This window comes from Cnephaeus nilssonii (genome assembly GCF_951640355.1).
Source record: "Cnephaeus nilssonii genome assembly, chromosome: 21".
Taxonomy (NCBI): domain Eukaryota; kingdom Metazoa; phylum Chordata; class Mammalia; order Chiroptera; family Vespertilionidae; genus Cnephaeus; species Cnephaeus nilssonii.
This window is the reverse complement of record NC_137092.1, coordinates 17,781,998-17,800,419: the sequence shown is the minus strand read 5'-3', so window position 1 is coordinate 17,800,419 and position 18,422 is coordinate 17,781,998. Positions and strand designations below refer to the sequence as shown.

Below are 18,422 nucleotides of genomic sequence, written 5' to 3'. Positions count from 1 at the left end.
TGCTGATATGACTTTTTGAATCCATTAAGACTGATAATTTCCACCTATAATCCAATACTACCCTGAGTAGGTCTATCTTTCCCCAAAGAATCAGAATTATAAAAATTATAATATATAAAGAGCAGAAATTCTAACTTTATGGGTATAAGTTTATATAGACCACCAATTGTCTGCTACTTCAAAGTTTCTTTGAATTAGATGGTGTCTTATATTGATCTTAGAAAACATCTATAAGATATTGATGATTAAATGTCTGCCATTTCTCATTAGCGGAAGAATTACATCAATACTTTACAAGACTATATGTCAAGGATCTTATCAATGGTAGAAACATACCAATTTTAACACGTACTGAATTTCAGCATTTAATTCAGTGTACAGAACTAATTTACAAAGAGCCCTAATCAATACAGAAATGCCAGAAAAAAAATATGCCCAAAATGAAATGACACACACAAAATGGGAGGCTATCAGGTTTGTGGCTCAGTCCTGAATCAGAATGACCTTCAGGGATGCTAAACATTATTCGTTTCACCACAATAGTCTATTGCGTTTATGAACAGTTTTCATAATTACCTTACACCTTCAGGTTCTTCTGCTGTCTTGGGAGCAGTGGCCTGCTGAGGCTCCGTATGAGGATAGGGCTCTGACCCCCACATCATACGAGGCTCAGAGAGGGAAACTGCATGATCTCTTGCAGATCGAGCTATATGCTCAAATGACTCCGAACTGTTGGCTGAGCCTTCCATCTGGTCTCTTCTCATCAAAGGCTTAGGAGGAATCATTCCTGCACAAAAGGTCAGAAAAAGATGGGGGTTGGGGGTGGGAGGGAGAGAAATGAAATAAATAAAAGCATTAAGAGACACAGAATCTAAGTTATTAATTGCTATTTGGTATTCTTGATATACTCAAGCTAAATAAATACTTTTTGCCATAAAATTAATGAACTCAACAAATGATTACTGGCAATTATGTTTTCCCTTAAGTGAGGTTTTTATAGCTGCTATTAAATAAACAGATTTAAGAACTGAGGAAACAAAGCAAGCAAAACCACAATAGCAGCCTATTTTACCTTATAGGAAAGAAAATATAATCAGATAATAAGCATTGTAACTCTATGCATGTTAAAACATAAGGAGAATCACACCAATAGTGAAAACTTCAGACAAAATATTTCCTATAGAAAACTATTAATCTAGTAATCTTAGCTGATCAATATGCTATAAATTATGCCTTTTAAATTTAAAATTTCAATATCACAATAGGATTTCTTGATCATGTTTTTATCACTTATAAATTTTCCTCAATAGTTTGATAATGGGCTGTCTGGATTTATTTCAATAGATTCCATGAAAGACTGCTAATTCTTTTGTTTTTAGCTAAACTACAAAGAAACAAATGTTAGGCTGATAAATGTTGGAAAAAACTAAGATGGAATATATAATATATGGAAAAATTCAAAGCTACAACAAAAGAATGAAACAATGTAGCAAATAGATATTGTTAATGAAACTAATTTTCCAGCTTAAAAACTTTAACATTTACAAATCAGAAAATAGCTATCGTAATTTAGTCTTACTAGTGCCTGGCATTTAACTACTCTGTGCTAAAAGCAAATTATCTAATTTTATGATTAAAAATCTAGCAGTCCTTTAAAGTTCTTAAAGGAATCAAGACTAAAAATGGAAGAAAAAAATGAAAAACTTTGAACCTGAATAACTACAAGTGAGCCATGCAACAATGGGGATTTGAACTCACCAGGATGAATGGGAGGAATATCCATAGCAGGTCTACCTGACATCATTCGAGGATCCATGTACGACTGCATCATGAGCCACCTTGGATCAAAGCCCATGGAAGCCAAGTGCTGAGGGTGGGGTTGCATGGGCTGGTACAGAGGTCGGTGTGGTGGAGGAGGGACAGCAGCCCCAGATGGCTGTGAAGGGACTGCCTGGGGAAGGACACCTTGTTGCTGCTGCTGCTGCCACTGCTGCTGTTTCATCTGTTCCTGAAATAGCAGAGTCCCACAGTTTGAGATTCTAGTTCCATGTGAAACATTAATATGACCAATCAAATCAGAAATAACAGGACATTTGGAATAATTCTAGAAAAAGAATTAAAAGACACTTAACAACAAAAGATGGCAAAACAAAAGAACAAGTTATGGAATCGTGACTTAAGCAACTAATCACTCATTAATTATACTGCAGAAACCATTCCCTAAAAAGGGAGGTAGTGTCTATGAAGGAGGCAGAGGAAAAAGGAATGGCAGAAGTTCAAGGTAAAACCCCTATTAACAAACTATTCTTAAAATGGGAAAGAATTTTAGTGCTTTATGTATCGTAGGTTTTATATCAAATTATTTCTCAGACTATTGAACAATAAACTTTTTCAATTGTACATGATAAAATGTTGTTATTGTCACCTGCTGCCGCTGGAACCGTGGTGGTAAAGACTTCTGGAACTGTTTAAAATAACCAGATAGAACAGCAGGCCGGGGCTGAGACCCTGATTCTGGTTCTGTTTCATGCGCCACTTGAGTGGTCTCTTTCTCACTGCGATTGCTGTCTTGTCTGGTGAAAACCGGGTCATCCTCTGCCCAAAGAAAAGAGAAAAGATAATGACAATTTTTCTATAACACTTACCAAATACATGTTTGTGCTAAAGTAAAATTATTATATTTAAAAAGGTAAGGAAGATAAAATCATCCCCAATACTCTAAAACACTGCTTTGAATTCTAATATTGATAGCCATCAATGAGGTAACAGTAGATTAATAAAACCTTTGATTTCCTCAAAGATGGATTCTTATTAATACTGAGATCACAGGTCCAAATGCTTCACTATACAAAAATCTGTATGATTTTCTGTGATAGTAAAACATTTCAAATACCTCCTATCTTCCATGGTTTAATAAATATTCATGTTACTATCAATATTTACTTATAGTTTCCAAGAACTTATGTGAAAACACAAACAGCCTATAAAATAAAACATAGTGAATTTTTTTTAAATCAAGGGACTATTATTTATAAAGAAAAAGAATGAATTTAAGTCTGATGACAACATAGTGATCACTGGCTATCTTCAAACATATAAACCATTATTCTACGTAAAGGGTGTCAAGTATGATTACACAAAAGGAGAACCATACAATACCAAAAAGAAAAATTTTCATCCCAAAGAAAACCAGTCATATTTGTTCTAGAAAACAAGTATGAGTATAAACTCAAAAAGAAATAAAAGCAGGGTCTCAAAGAGATTTCTGTACACTCACATTCACAGCAACATTATTCAAAATAGGTACATAAAATGGAAACAATCCCAAGTGCTCACCAGCAGATGAGTATGTAAGAAAAATGTGGAATATACATATAATGGATTACTAAGCCTTAAAAAAAGGGAAATTCTTGTGATATGCTACAATATGGATTAAGTTTGAAGTTGGTATGCCAAGTGAAATAAGCCAGTCACAAAGGCTGTGGAGAGAGAGAAATAGGGAGCTATTGTTTACCGGGTACAGAGTTTCGGTTTTGCAAGATGAAGAGTTCGGGGAGACGGATGGTGATGATGGTTGCACAGCATTATGAATGTATTAATACCACTAAACTGTGCACCTAAAAATGGTTAAGATGCTAACTTTTATGTCGCATGTATTTAACCACAAGAAAAAAATTAGGGAATATATTAAAGCACCCAATAAAAGTTAATTTCTTTCCCCCCCAAAAAAACCCCAAACCTCACAAACTCTGTTTTTTAAATTACACATGAAATTATAGTTTAGATTTCTAAATTCAGATTATACACATTAAAATATACAGATATCAGCACTTTGAGTAACGTGAAACATTTTGTAAAGCGTATACAAGAACAAATAAAGCTATTATACCTTTATTACAGTTCTCACTTTCTGGTTTTTCTACCATAGTTTCTAAAGCAGGTTCTTTGTGTTCAATTTTTTCCTCCACTTTCTCCCTTTCTTTCTTCTCCAACTCCCATTCCTTTTCCTGCTCTTTCGGCTTCTGCAGTTCTAGTTCTCTTTCCTTTTCCTGCTGTTCTAGTTCTTTCTCTTTTTCTTGCTTTTTTTCCTTCTCCATTTCTCTTTGTTTTTCCTGCTCTCTCTCCAGTTCTCTCTCCTTCTCCTGTTGCCTTTCTCTTTCCCTCTCCTTCTCCCGTTCTTGTTCTTTTTCAAGTTCTTTCTCCCGCTCCCGTTCTTTTTCTCGCTCCCTTTCTCTAATTTCCTCTGGAGATGGCTGCTTATCCACGATGCCCAGCTTCTCATTTAATCGTTTCAGTTTCTCGGCACAAGCTGCCTTCCTCTGTTCTTCCATCCTCCGCTCTTCCTCTTCACGCCTTTTACGAGCGCGTTCCACCGCCGCAGAGAGTTCTGACTGCTGCCTTCTTCTTTGCTTCCATATTTCATCTTCATCTGGTACTTGCTGCTTGGGGGGAAAAGGGCCTGGTCTTCCAGGTACTGCCTGTCGGTCTGGAGGAGGATGCTGAAACATTCAGAGAAATTATCTGATGAGATGAAACAAATCTACTTCTGACAAACGGGGGATATAAATAGGCATGGAGAGGAAAGAAAAAACTCCACAAAATGTCAGAAATTTTCCCGATACACATACAACATTAAAATGCAAACAAGTAACAACATGGGGAAAACATTAAATCTAGATTAATTCTCCAAACTAACAGCAGAATAATTAATTCAACCACCTAATATTTACTGAGTATGTGCCTATGTATTGTCTGGACATGAGGCTCACTCAGTATTTGTTGAATGAAGCTGTCACAACATGACTTTCAGAATCTAAATTTAGAGACAAAGGAAATTTAGCATGTGTGTTTTAACAGCAACTGCCGAAGGTGGAAGCCTAAAGAGGGAGAAAAAGTCCAGAAAAATGCATGATGGCACGAAGTGAGCCCTGAGAAGACGGCAGTGCTACGGGAGGGGCGGAGAGCCGAAGACGCTAAGTGGGAAAGAGCACTGCCACTCCACAGGAGGAGTCCCTAGAAACTGGCCCCAGAAGGAGTGGAAAGAGTGCCAGCTCCAAAATGAGAAATCCAGAAAGGCCCATCTAGAGTCCAAAATGGATCGATCAAAGAAGGATCACCTGGAGACTGAGTTTAATGACTTAATTTTCAGTTAATGTGTTCTAAAACAAGTACTGTAAGGTCTAAAAGCACTGCCAGCGACTATGTAGACTAGCAAAATAAAAAGGGTTGAAACATTAAAGAATTTAAAAAATGTTTGTTTTAAAAATACTGATTTTAATAAGCTACTAGGGTGAAGAAACCTAAAAAGCCATATATCTACTCAGAATCCTAAAAAATAATGGTCTGGTGAAAACACTGGGCTGAATATGAAAAAACAAAACAAAACTCCAGGAAGACAAGACTATAAATTACTAACAGTGCTGTCTTAGGCAAACCACTTACAGTCCCTGGTGCTGTTTACTTTATCTATAGCTCAAAGACAAGCTGCATAAACAAAACAATTATATAAAAGTACCTAATGTACACAATAAACTCAGAACACGCAATTTTTTTAAAAAAGCAACTTCGCTGAAGTATAATTTACATAAAATGTGCTGCACACACCTGAATACTACTGCCCAATTAAGACATGGAGCCTTCTCACCACTCCTCTGCCCACACCCTGCCCCCAGCCAGCCTCGGATCCATGCTGGCAAGAAAGGGTAGTTTTGCCTTTCTTAGGATTTCAAGTCATATTCTCTTTTGTGCCTGGCTTCTTACGCTCAGGATAACAGGCTGAGATCACTGTGTGCATCAAGTTTGCTCCATCCCACTGCTGGGTAGGGTAGTACTCCTTCTCAGGCACACGGTTTTATCTGTGCACGGACTCGTGGATTACTTCTGTTTTTAAACTATGAATAAAACAGCTATCAGCATTTATGCCTATGTCTTTGTGTAAATGTATGTTTTCATTTCTCTGGGATAAACATCTAGGGATGGAATTGCTGAATCATATGGTAAGTATATGTTTCACTTCATAAGAAACTGCCAAAAATCACTTATCACCCAAAGTGATTATAAGGTTTCACAGCCCCACCAGTAATGTATGAGGGCGCCAGCTGCTCTAATCCTCACCAACATTTGGTGTCATCAGCCTTTTAAATTTGGGATGTGTTGTGGTTTTAATTTGCATTTCCCCGGTGACTAAAGATACCGAGCATCTTTTTATGTGCTTGTTGGCCACCTGTATACCTTATTTTGTCAAGTGAATGTTCAAATCATTTTCTTGGATCTTATTGAGTTGTAATATACTTTTTAATTGTTGATAGTATTACCAGATGTCTAAAAGGGAATGAGAACACAGCCCTGAGCCCTCCAACACTCAAAGTCCAGTACAGGAGGCCCAGAAGGAATGCAAATTGAAGGAAAGAAAATAATATAATGCCTCAAAAGCAAGTAAAAAATGAGTTTTAAGAAGGTCAGAAAGATTAACTATGTAAACTGCTGCTGAGATTAAGTAAAAAGAAGAAACTGAATTTGGCAAGATGAAAGTCATTATTGACCTTGATAATAGTTTCAAAGGTATAGTGGGAGATGTTAATGAGAAAGTGAAGACAAGTATAGATAGCTCACTGAAATGATTTTGCCATGAAGGAGAGCAGAGAAATAGAGTCGAGACTCAAGGGGGATAAAGGGTGGGTGGGAGTTAAAGTAGGCCTGGTTTAAAAGATGTTTTGAGAGATAATATTACTGGCAAGTGATAGAAGATGGGATGGAGAGAACAAGGAAAAGAGGTAAGGACAACAGGAAGGCAGTCAGAACAGGAAAGGCACTAAAATGGGAAAAGTGGGTGCTTCTTGTTTTCCTAACGAAATGAGAAGTTTGTTCCTCAGCTGAGAACGAAGAGGGAAGGGATGAAGAGGTAGACATGTAGGAGCTACAAGGTAAAGAAAGTTGGTAAAAGTTATAAATAAAACACATACGCAGAATCTTTCCTGAAAACAAAGTCAAATACATATAGACCATAAGCCAGCATGTAGTTAAAATTTACCTGCTGTGCAAGCAACTTTGGGGGTGGTGGCAGGTGAGAAGATGGTCCACGTTCCTATGGATTGTTACAAAATAATTAGAGGAAGATATCTACTGGAAATATTTCTGACTGTATATATATATATTTTTTTCAGTGAGACCACAAGATTGCAAAAAGCAAACCATCATTATCCTTTCCTCGTTTTCAATAAAGCTGCAAGGTAACTTTACGTTCTACAGAATTACTCTGTGATTTCAATAAGGTTAGAATCTCAAAAGAACTTGGCAAAAAATTAGAATTTTAGTGTATAAAGTCTGGAATTCTAGCCCAGGTAATTTGGCTGCTTAGAAATATGCCTCTAATTTAAAATTTTTATTTATGTAAGCACAATACTTTTTCTGGATTTTCTCTCTAACAGCAAACTAAAACTGAGATTTACCTAAAGAAAAAAAAACAACAAACATCTAAAACATGTTGAAACCAGATACAATATATGGATATTCACTTGCTAATATATACATCATTGTCACACACAGAAAAAATTTAGATATCAAAAAATGGTCTATAAAATATTTCTCAGCAGCAAAATATCAGACATATGTCGTAGCAATGTCTTTACTGATACAGCTGGTGAGGATGTGGAGAAAAAGGAACCCTTGTGCACTGCTTGTGGGAATGTAGACTGGTGCAGCCACTGTGGAAGACAGTATGGAGTTTCCTCAAAAAGTTAAAAATGGAACTCCCATTTGACCCAGTAATCCCACTTCTAGGACTATATCCCAAGAAACCAGAAACACCAATCAGAAAGGATACATGCACCCCTATGTTCATAGCAGCACAATTTACAATAGCTAAGATTTGGAAACAGCCTAAGTGCCCATCAGCAGATGAGTGGATTAAAAAACTGTGGTACATCTACACAACAGGATACTATGCTGTGGTAAAAAAGAAACTTTTACCATTTACAACAGCATGGATGGAACTGGAAAGCATTATGCTAAGTGAAATAAGTCAGTCAGAGAAAGATAAATATCACATGATCTCACTCATATGTGGGATATAATGATCAACATAAACTAATGAACAAAAATAGATCCAGAGACAAGGGGCAGGGGAGGGAGGGGGGTTTAGAGATCAACCAAAGGACTTGTATGCATGCCTATTAGCATAACCAATGGACACGGACACTGGGGCTTTCCCTGGGGGTGGGCGGGGGAGAGAAGGGGCGTGTGTCAATCGGGATAAAAAGGAGACATATATAATATTTTAAACAATAAAAAAAATCCTATATAATAAAAGCCTAATATGTTAAGTGTCCGGTCATCCATCCAAACAAGCAAAGTGTAATATGCTAATGATATGCTAAGGCAGCTCAATTGCTCGCTATGATGTGCACTGACCACCTGGGGGCAGTCGACTGGTTGCTATGACGTGCACTAACCACCAGGGAGCAGACGTTCCAACCAGTAGGTTAGCTTGCTGCTGGGGTTCAGCCGATCAGGACTAAGACAGGCTAGACACACCCTGGAGCCCTCCGGCAGTCCCTCCCCAGCTAGTCCACCTCCCGTATCCCTCCCCAGCCCCGATTGTGCACCGGTGGGGTCCGGCCTAGAATGCGCCCTCTCACAATCCAGGGCCCCTCGGGGGATGTCGGAGAGCTTGTTTTGGCTCAATCCTGCAGGCCAGGCAAAGGGACCCCTGGTACACGAATTTGTGCACCAGACCCCTAGTGTGTGTGTGTGTGTGTGTGTGTGTGTGTGTGTATATATATATATTTCTCTATTCTTTCACAAAGGAATTATCATTTCCCATTATGCCAGTAGGTTAAAAATAACACAAAATATGGATTTTAGAACACAGAATACTTGAAAAATTCCTTTTCAGAGTTTCCAAATTTATTCTCCAATGACTAACCAGTGCTTTAAGAACAAAATTTAAACCTCCTTTTATAGCCTACAAAACTAACTACTGGTTCTTACAGAGCTCTTACTCTTGCTCTCACTGCTAGGAATTGGCTCTCTTTCCTGTGTTTACTGGCTAATTCTTGCTTCAAGTGCCAAGTCTTTTGTAAAGGCTTTTCCATAGTATTCTCTAAGAATTCCCTATGTGCAGTCTCTCTTGCAGCAGTTTATCACAGTGTGCTGTAACTGAAGTCTGTTGACTTTCTTTTGCTTTCATAGGGACTGCTAGCTACCCACTTTTACACCCTGAAGGGACGGGTTCCTCCATCTGTTTGCATGACTTCAACTAATACATGGAGTTAAGTGGACTCTCTGGAAGTTAGCTCTTTTTTATTCCCAGTTCTCATTGAAGCTCTTGCTACTTTGAAGTAGGATCAAGTGTATCTGTTGCCCATATACTTACTTCCCTTCTTTAATATTCTTCAAAATAGCTCAGAGTTAATAGATGTTTCTAGTCCCTGTGTCTGACCTCCCTAATCAAGGTACAATTTCAAAGATGACTACTGACTAGGACAGTGATGGGCAACCTTTTGAGCTTGGTGTGTCAAACTTCGCCAAAAAACTGAGCATAACTCAGGTAGTGTGTCACTTTGAGGAAAAATCATTATTTGGCAAATGTTTCATCCTCAGGAGCAGCAAATGTTTCATCCTCGGCATGTGGCTGCCTCAGCGGCCGTGTGTCATCAGAAATGGCTATGTGTGTCATAGATTCGCCATCACTGGACTAGGATGTATAAAGTATTCAGTGAACCATAAAGCCCTTCAGCAATGGTAGTCTGGCAAAACACTTTATTCCTCTACTTCGATATGACAGAATTATTGTAAGGGGAAAAAAAAGGTAAAAGTTTAGTTTCTATATAATAATTTGTTCCTGTTATATGCAATAAATTATGATTTAGATCTAGATCTATTCAAGAAAAAAAAATATAGTTTTCGTCTCCTAAGTCTTTGTCCAACTATGATTAATAAGGTTAATTCATCCATAGTATCTGCAGTGACAAAGATCTCCTTGAGCCCAACAAACCTGATTAAATGGTGGTCCTTTCCCATAAGGACCTTTTGCTACTGATGGCTGGGTAGGTAGCTGAGATGATGATTTAGTGTTGCACACCTCATCTGCTTCTTTTCGAGTCTCAGTGTTTTCAGAGGATTTGGAACCTTGATCCTCACTGAAGAATAAAAAAAAACAAGTGAAATAAAAGTGAGGTAGACAGACTTTACCATAAGTAAATGCACTTCCTTTACACAAAAAGGACATTTCCAGATGGTTTCAAGGAAAAAAATCTATCAAGGAATGAAAGAGATGGTTTTGTGATGCAGTGGTGCTATTTTGTTTATTCAACATATAAACAAATTAGCACCACTATATATACCTATACTGTAGTGGGGACTAGGCTTGGCCAGGTTATCACCACAAGATATAAAGTACAGTGTTATCAAAAACAGATGTGCACAGCACTAGCTAGTTTGGCTCAGTGGATAGAGCGTGGGCCTTCGGACCAAAGGGTCCTGGGTTCGATTCCAGTCAAGGGCACAGAACTTGATTGCAGGCTCCTCCCTGGCCTGGGCCCGGACCTTAGTCAGGGCTCATGCAGGAGGCAACCAATCTGTGTGTTTTTCGCACATCGTTGCTTCTGTCTTTCCCTCTCTCTAAAAATCAATGGAAAAATATCCTCGGGTGAGGATTAAAAATATACACACGTGCACACACACACACACACACACACACTCTCAACACAACCTGGCAAAGGAAGGGAATCCCGTCATTTTCCATCACCCTCACCCAAAGTCCCAACTAAATGATATTTAGTAATATTACAGATACTTAATAACTGTATTCTAATTTATTTTGACTTAATGATAAAGATAAATCAAATTACAGTATTAAAGAAAAACACAACAACAAATCACAGCATCTCACAACTGATCACGGAATAGCAGAGTGAAAAACTACACCAATGTATGCACGTAAGCACGCTCCTGTGTGTTTTAAAAGCCTAATTGCTATGCCACATAACCTATATATTTCTGATGCTGAGGCCCCTATATTCCATAAGAAAGAAAAAATAAAGCTCCCATTTTCTAAGATGCTGCTTGTTAAGCTTAAAAAATCAAAGACTTGATGTAGCTTGTCTTGATGTAGTAACCCAGGTAATTTTTCTCCAATTTTGTAAATATAGATCAGGTCAAGCAAGTAATAAGTTTTAAATGGTCCTTAATGATGTCTCTCAAAATATCTCCAATTAGTCCTGGCTGAATCGCTCAGTTGGTCAGAATGTCGTCCTGTACAACAAAAGGTTGTGGGTTCCATCCCCAGTTGGAGTGTGTACAGGAGGCAAGCGATTGATGTTTCTCCCTCCTTCTCAAAACAATACACATATGCTCGGGTGAGGATTAAAAAAAAAAAAAAAGATCTCCAATTAGATGGCAGTTATCTAAACATCTTTGTTAAAATATGCACTTCCTTTAGAAACATAAAACTTTAATTTATTGATTAGCTGTATTTTTTAAATTGGCTCATTAATCACACCATGACTCAATAAAAGTCCTTGGAATGGAATATAGAAATTCTATAAATAAAGAACAAATGCCTACTAATAATGAAGCCTCTCAAATTTAAGGCTTATCATGCCAATAAACTCATACTATTCATTGTAAAAGATATCACAACAACTTACCTGTTGTTTTCTTTAGGACTATTACTTCCTTGCTCATCATCATCACTGAAATTCAGCTGTTCTGTATAATCTACTTCCATCTGGGCACCTATTAAAATAAGGAAAACTCAGAAGGACTGCTTAGAAGGATCAAAAAATTTTTAAGCGCTTAACTAATTTGCCTCTTACCTGCCCAACCTTCATCTGCTTCAGCATCTAAATTATCAAATTTATCAAGTTCCTTCAGTTCTGATGCACTAAGGATGGAGGGGCGTTCAGGCTCAGAGGCCCATGAAGGAGGTGGGCCTCTTCCTCGAAGGCCTCTAATGAATGAGAGGTTATAAGGAGAAAAGAATACAACGTTTTAATTATTCTAAATTAAAAGATTGGAATTTAGTTCATTTCAATTCAACAATGTTTTATATACAATATACAAAATATAATGCATATGTATGAAGGAATTATAATATTAACATATAAATTTAGGATAATACATAATTTTTATGCAAGTGTTTAAGAGCAGACAAGGTTTTTTAATTGTCAAAGGTTTAAAATAAAACATATATATGTATATAACACTAATCTCAAAATACAGAACTTTAACAAAAACCATCATTCAGGAGGATGCTGAGCATTAAGCAAAAAGAGAATGGGGAGTCTTTAACATTATAGAAGAAGGGATAATAAACAAGTGTCATTGATTTTTAGGGCCATAATTGTCAGTTTTCAGAATTTTATGTAAGATAATTTTGTTGTATAAAAGCTAGCCAAGTATAGCAATTGTACTTTGAGAACAGAAAAATGAATCAGTCATCACAATCCACTCAACCACCAGAAAATCTTAATGAACATATATATGTATGTATCTTGTGGACTTTAATCATTTAGTAGTCTTACTTGTTTGTTTCAGATAAAGAAGGTGGAAACCTCATGGGGCCATGAAGAGGAGGATATGCCATCCTCGGATACTGTTGAAACATCTGAATGTGAAAAACAAACATTGATGAATGCCATTTGTAAGATTACTGCCACCAAGTGTTTACAAATAATAATAATATAACCAGCACACATCATAGAAAGAACTTATCCCATTAACAAAATTACATAAAAGTGATTGTGAACTGACATGAAAAACTAAAAAAGATATGCATGCACCCCAGAAAACAGCAAAGCCTTAACCAAATTCAAGTACTTGAAAGGAAATGTGAGACTTGATCTTAATGCAGGGGTAGATTAATTGAAGGCAGATTTGCTGATAAAGAGAAACTAAGTTCAGGTAAAAATAAGGGAGAGTTTATACCCCAAGGGGGGTGGGCAGGTAGTGACGTGGAGATTTCCTATGCGTAGACACAGGTGGATTCTGAGTCAAGTTACTAAGCAGACAGTCATTATAAACTGAGACATTTGGGATTTGCTTTAATAATCCAAGATGGTAGGAAACAGGAGACAAGAGTGACCACAAATTAACCGTTAAATATGGATGGTAGATATGGGGAGAGGTTCACTGTACTATTATTTATATTTTTACATATGTGTAAAATATTCCATAATGAAAAGCTAAAAAAGATGTACCAATAAAGACTTTAGAACTAAAGCAGTATTAACCTTTTCTGTGCCATACACGACTCCTTTGGCAGTCTGATAAATTCTATAGACTTTTTAAATAAAAATGTCTTAAAATGCACAATCTATAGATGTGAAGTATGACAATTATACTAAAATTCTGTCACCACAATATTAAAAAAAAGAAATGTCACATAGTAGTGTATGTGCTTCTTTATTAGGTCACTAAATAACAAGTGGGTCTCTCCATGGGTCTAATAAATATTACAAAGTAATGTTGAGTATAAACAACATTTTGAAATATCTAAAACAATGTAATGTGTTATGAAAATATCAATGACCCCTATTAATAATAAAATCACAGGTACTGTGATTTGTTTCCTATATTCATTATCAAAGAAAATGCTAATTTTTATTAGTTGTTAATGAAAATAAAAACCCACTTTTCCCCATTCCAAGTCTCTTTTTGGAACCCCGATCAAACATCTCTTTTTTAAGCACTTGCGATTTAGCAATACTCACGTAAGGAGGCATCATAGCTCGGTACTGGGAAGCCAGGGCAGGCTGCTGTCCATTCAGTTTAGCCTGTGGAGGACCACAAGCTATCCTCTTTTCTACCACTTTGAGGATGTCATTTTGCTCTGATGACCCAGCTGTGCTTTCATCCTGGCCAGGAAGCTTTTCATCTTGGTCAGATGTTGAGGGTGAGCCAGCAGACTTACCACCGTCTCTCCAACAAGCAACATCTGGTACAGAGGGAGATAAGAAAAGAATAAGAAAAAAATCTGAAAATGTAACAGTGAAAATCTAATCTAGGCCCTACTAATGCTTTAGGTAGTCAAGAGCAGTGGCAGAGATGATGTACCTCAGAAGGTGTCACCAAAACAAAATATGTGGTAGGGGAAGAAAACATTAGTAGTTCTGTATTAAGCTTTACCAATATTTGATAGGGAGTTTAAAATCACAGTTATGCCTGAAGTTCCTTAGAGTAGGGGAGTAGAGTTCTACAACCCAGGTTTGTCAATAATGCTCATTCATGTTTTCAATCTACTACTGCTGGTTATATGTGACCAAGTGAGCAGAGTTAGTGACTATATTATCTGGTTCAACTACACTTAACCAAGTAAGACTGGTAAGTGGTTTTACAAGGAATCCTTGTTTGGTAGGTAGCCTCTAAGGGTCTTTTATCACCTGGTATTCACACCCTGTCTACCACCCACTCACAGTGTTCCAGGACTGACCTGTGTAACCTGCAGAATAGAACAGCAGGTCAACATGAGTGAGCTTGGAACAGCAGCCCTAGTCAAGTCAGTGTCAGATGACAGCTTTACTTCAACTGTGAGGCGAGTTCCTGAGCCAGAACCCCCAGCTAAGCTGCTTCCACATTCCTTGACTCTCAGGTACTGTGTAACCATGAGTCCATTCAGTTTCTTGTTTAAAGTTGCCAAATTTGCTTTGCAGCAACAGATAAGTGATGAAAATCAAAGGAAAATAGCAGAGTTGACACTCTATTCCTAATACTATAAATTCCTGAACATCACAGCAATTAAAAAAAAATAAGATGCCCTGATTGGGTGGCTCAGTTAGAATGTCATCCTATACACCAAAGGGTCATGAGTTCAATTCCCAGTCAGGGCACATACCTACGTCGCAGGTTTGCTCTCCACTTGGGACGAGTATAGGAGGCAACCCATCTGTGTTTCTCTTCCCCTCCCTTCCTCTTTCTTAAAAAACATATCCTCAGGTGAGAATTAAATATATAAATAAAATAAGATGATCTACCCAGACCTGACAAGAAATGAGCCAAAAAATACGAAATGTATCAGGGTATCAGAAATATGAATTTGTAACCATTACTGCAAAGAGGAACTCGCCCAGGAATACAGGTCCTTTGAGATATTTGGTAATGACAATATGAAACTAATACAAATAATAAGCCTTAAAAAAATCTCAAAGACTTTATATTTCTATTTCAAATTTTTGCTTTGTAATATACATAATGCAAGTATCTCTCACTATCCAAACTTATTTGGTTCCTGGATTTGAGTTCAGAAAGCAAGGGATCCCTAAATATTAATGGAGTAGCAAAAAATAAATAGTTTTATAAATATGTAAGTATATGCATATTGGAGGTTTGCCCTAAATACTTTACTATTGCAAAAACAACCAAATATTGATGTGCAAATAAGTCACCTAGGCATCTTGTTAAGATGTATACTTCCAACAAGTTCTCAAGTTGGACTGATACTGTTAATGTAGAAACCACATTTGATTGGCAAACAACTAGTTACTGTCTGCTTTTTAAAAGTAGGCAAGTCATACATACAACATTAGCAGGCAGGAAGTTATATCACAAGATAAAATACAAATGTAATCTCATTCTATGTTTTTATTAAACAGAAAGTACTCTTACTTGGTGGGCGTAAACTGGGTCCAGGTCCATAGTTGTCATCATTTGGTTCTTTTTCTTTTTTTTCCTGATCCCCAGCTGCCTGCAAGCTGGGAAATTCTTGCTGAAAATGACTATTCACCTGGATTCCTATAGATTTTTTTTTAAAAAACACACAAAATATTGAATGTAACTTTCATACCAAAGAATATTCAAAACCCTCCCAGGATAGAGCTGCCTTTTTCGGGTAAATTATTCCATATTTCAATGATGATTATTCGTAACCACAAAACTTTTTAATTATTTAGATTTAGAATCCCTTGGAAAGTTAATGAACAGCCATGAGGAGATAAAAATCTAAGGAACATCCCAGACACTGTCACAGAGGACTCATTAAGATGAAGCAAGTGAAGAGTTTCACTTTTGTTTCTCTCTCCTTTATTTCAGTAGAAGTAAATTCCTTAATACTCAAAGAATCAGTTCAAATTATATCACTGAAAAAGATTTTTTCTTTTTTCTGGTTAATCCTTCCCCGAGCATATTTTTCCCATTGATTTTAGAGAGAGTAAAAGGGAGGGGGAGAGACAAAAAAAAACACATCCATGTGAGAGAGACACATTGGTTGGTTGCCTCCCACATGTACCTCGACCAGTGCTGGGGATTGAGCCTGCAACTGAGGTACTTACATGCCCTTGACCAGAATCAAACCTGCGACCCTTTAATCCGTGGGCCGACATTCTATCCATTGAACCAAACCGGCTAGGGCTGAAATAGATTTTAATGAATACTGCAAGTACCATGGTGAAGCTAAAATGCCTTCATTTCATTGCCTACTTTCACTTAATTTACTTTATACTTGTATAAATTAAGAGAGAGCTGATTTTATTAGATTCAGGGCTTAGATTAATTTTTCCATACAATATTTTATAGACATTTCCTGTTTTTAAGTGGAAAAATTTTTGCTGGGGTGTCCACAATTCCCTGTGGGGAGGGAAGTATTCCAACTATTATGCTTTAGGGCTACTCTCTACTTCTACGCTACCATGGAAATCATGAGCAGTATGTTTGAAACAGAGAGGTTAGGGTACATGGATGAAGATGAATATGGTTTCTAGCAAAATACACAATGCCCACGTACTTGTCTCAAACAGTTGAAAGTACAAGGTTTATCTGGTCATGTAGGATAAAGATAAAATAATATGGGACAGAGCGTATCCTAAAGACTCCTTCTTAAATCTTACTCATTATCATTAGGCATACATAGCTCTTGACCTAGAAACTTAATTAGCCCAAGAGATTTTTAAAAGACACCTAATAGGGCCTGAATATATCCTTTGACAATGTTCTCCACCCTGCCAGCACACAAATCCACCCTGTATCTCCTGCATGGCTGTTCAGTAACTATCAAGCCTGACCAGGTGCCCCAGCTAATGTCCACTTACCATCTCCTTGCCCACCTTGCTTGTTACTGGCCCATGATTTTGGAGCAGGTGCTACTTCTGGGGGAGCTGCAACCCCAGGTTTTGGCTGTGCTGGTGGAACTTCTGGTGCTCTTAAAATAAAATATGAATCCATTATTTCAGATATTTTATGCTTAAATAAAATAAATTGAATGTTGTATTTAAGGTGAATTTCTGTACAAATATTCTGGCTACATATTTACTCACAGATGCAGCCTCCACAAAAGCTTTCCCTCTGCAACATCCCTTTAAATGAAGTATAGCTGTTTTTGTCCCCTTTCATTTCTACCTTTGGATAAATACCCCAAGGAGAAGATAGCTCTGCTTACTTTCATTTTGTAAATAAGAAACATTCATTATTGAATATATCTCCCAAAAACCTATTTTGAAGAAGTGAACATTTATAATTAGAATTAACAGTTTACACATACATACGGTCTGGAGTGATGGAATTAGCCAGGGGATAAGGCTAATAAGGGAAGCTCTCCATCAGGCAGTAAACAGGTTCACCACTGTACTTATTTCTGTATTCAAAGGTAACAGCAATCTGCCTAATGCACCCCAAGTAAAAGGTGTTTTAAAAAGGGTCTACAGTTTTGTTCAATCCTTATAATGTGTTAATGCTTAAAAATGGAAAAGGTGGTTAAGAGACTTAAGAAATACAATATATTTCTGGTATACTCGGACCTCTGACTTACTAGTGCAAAATAATTCTGTAACAACTAAGAAGCAGAGGACAGTCCATCCTTGACAAGTAGTCAAATCTACTATACAGAGCTCCCCAAAGAAGAGCACAGAAATCTGATAATAGATATAGGCAAAAAGCATCAAGTACCCAGATACTTGCCTTATTTTTTTTTAATTACTGCTACTTAACCTGATTATTCAATAAATTAAGAGCCCTGCATAATCTTTGAAATACAGAATATTTAATATTTGTTGAATGAATGATGACTAATAGGGACATTAATTCTATTCCAGTTTTCTTGCTAATTCTTTATTCAGTGAAATAATATCACTTGAGCACCTACAATGTGCATCAGGCATAGTTTCAGGGAACTAGGCAGACAGAAATTCTTTGTGCCATGGAATTATTCAATATAATCCACTTCCAATCATACTAGAAAGAGAAAGCCTGATTTGGTAGGACTGGGAGAGGAGGGAACCTGATAGAGGGTTACAAGAAAAGTTGTTATTAGCAACTGTCACTGTTCTGCCTTGACACAAGGAATTATTGCCACTAAACCCACTCACAGGGAAAATGAATCAAAAGTTTGACTCGATGGACTTTAAAGGGCATGAGATATGTAATACATCCAGCATAACACCTAGCTCATAGAAAGAACTCAAACGTAAGTTCCCTACCAAGAAAGGGGGCTGGTT

General features: G+C 37.2%; 1 protein-coding gene across 12 annotated transcripts in view; it reads right to left on the bottom strand.

Annotated features, from left to right (window-relative positions):
• The window catches only part of PRRC2C (proline rich coiled-coil 2C), a 76,833-nt gene that overhangs the window by 37,823 nt on the left and 20,588 nt on the right, over positions 1-18,422 (bottom strand). For 11 of the 12 annotated variants that reach the window (XM_079761503.1, XM_079761512.1, XM_079761508.1 and 8 more), the window contains exons 4-15: positions 17,022-17,131; positions 15,604-15,729; positions 13,713-13,936; positions 12,525-12,607; positions 11,817-11,950; positions 11,649-11,736; positions 9,995-10,139; positions 7,031-7,084; positions 3,890-4,499; positions 2,426-2,595; positions 1,759-2,008; positions 577-787 (exon numbers count right to left, since the gene is read on the bottom strand). In XM_079761503.1, coding sequence (XP_079617629.1) covers positions 577-787; positions 1,759-2,008; positions 2,426-2,595; positions 3,890-4,499; positions 7,031-7,084; positions 9,995-10,139; positions 11,649-11,736; positions 11,817-11,950; positions 12,525-12,607; positions 13,713-13,936; positions 15,604-15,729; positions 17,022-17,131 — 2,205 coding nt within the window. The remainder of the gene's footprint in view (positions 1-576; positions 788-1,758; positions 2,009-2,425; positions 2,596-3,889; positions 4,500-7,030; positions 7,085-9,994; positions 10,140-11,648; positions 11,737-11,816; positions 11,951-12,524; positions 12,608-13,712; positions 13,937-15,603; positions 15,730-17,021; positions 17,132-18,422) is intronic. The other variant, XM_079761509.1, reaches the window with a different exon arrangement.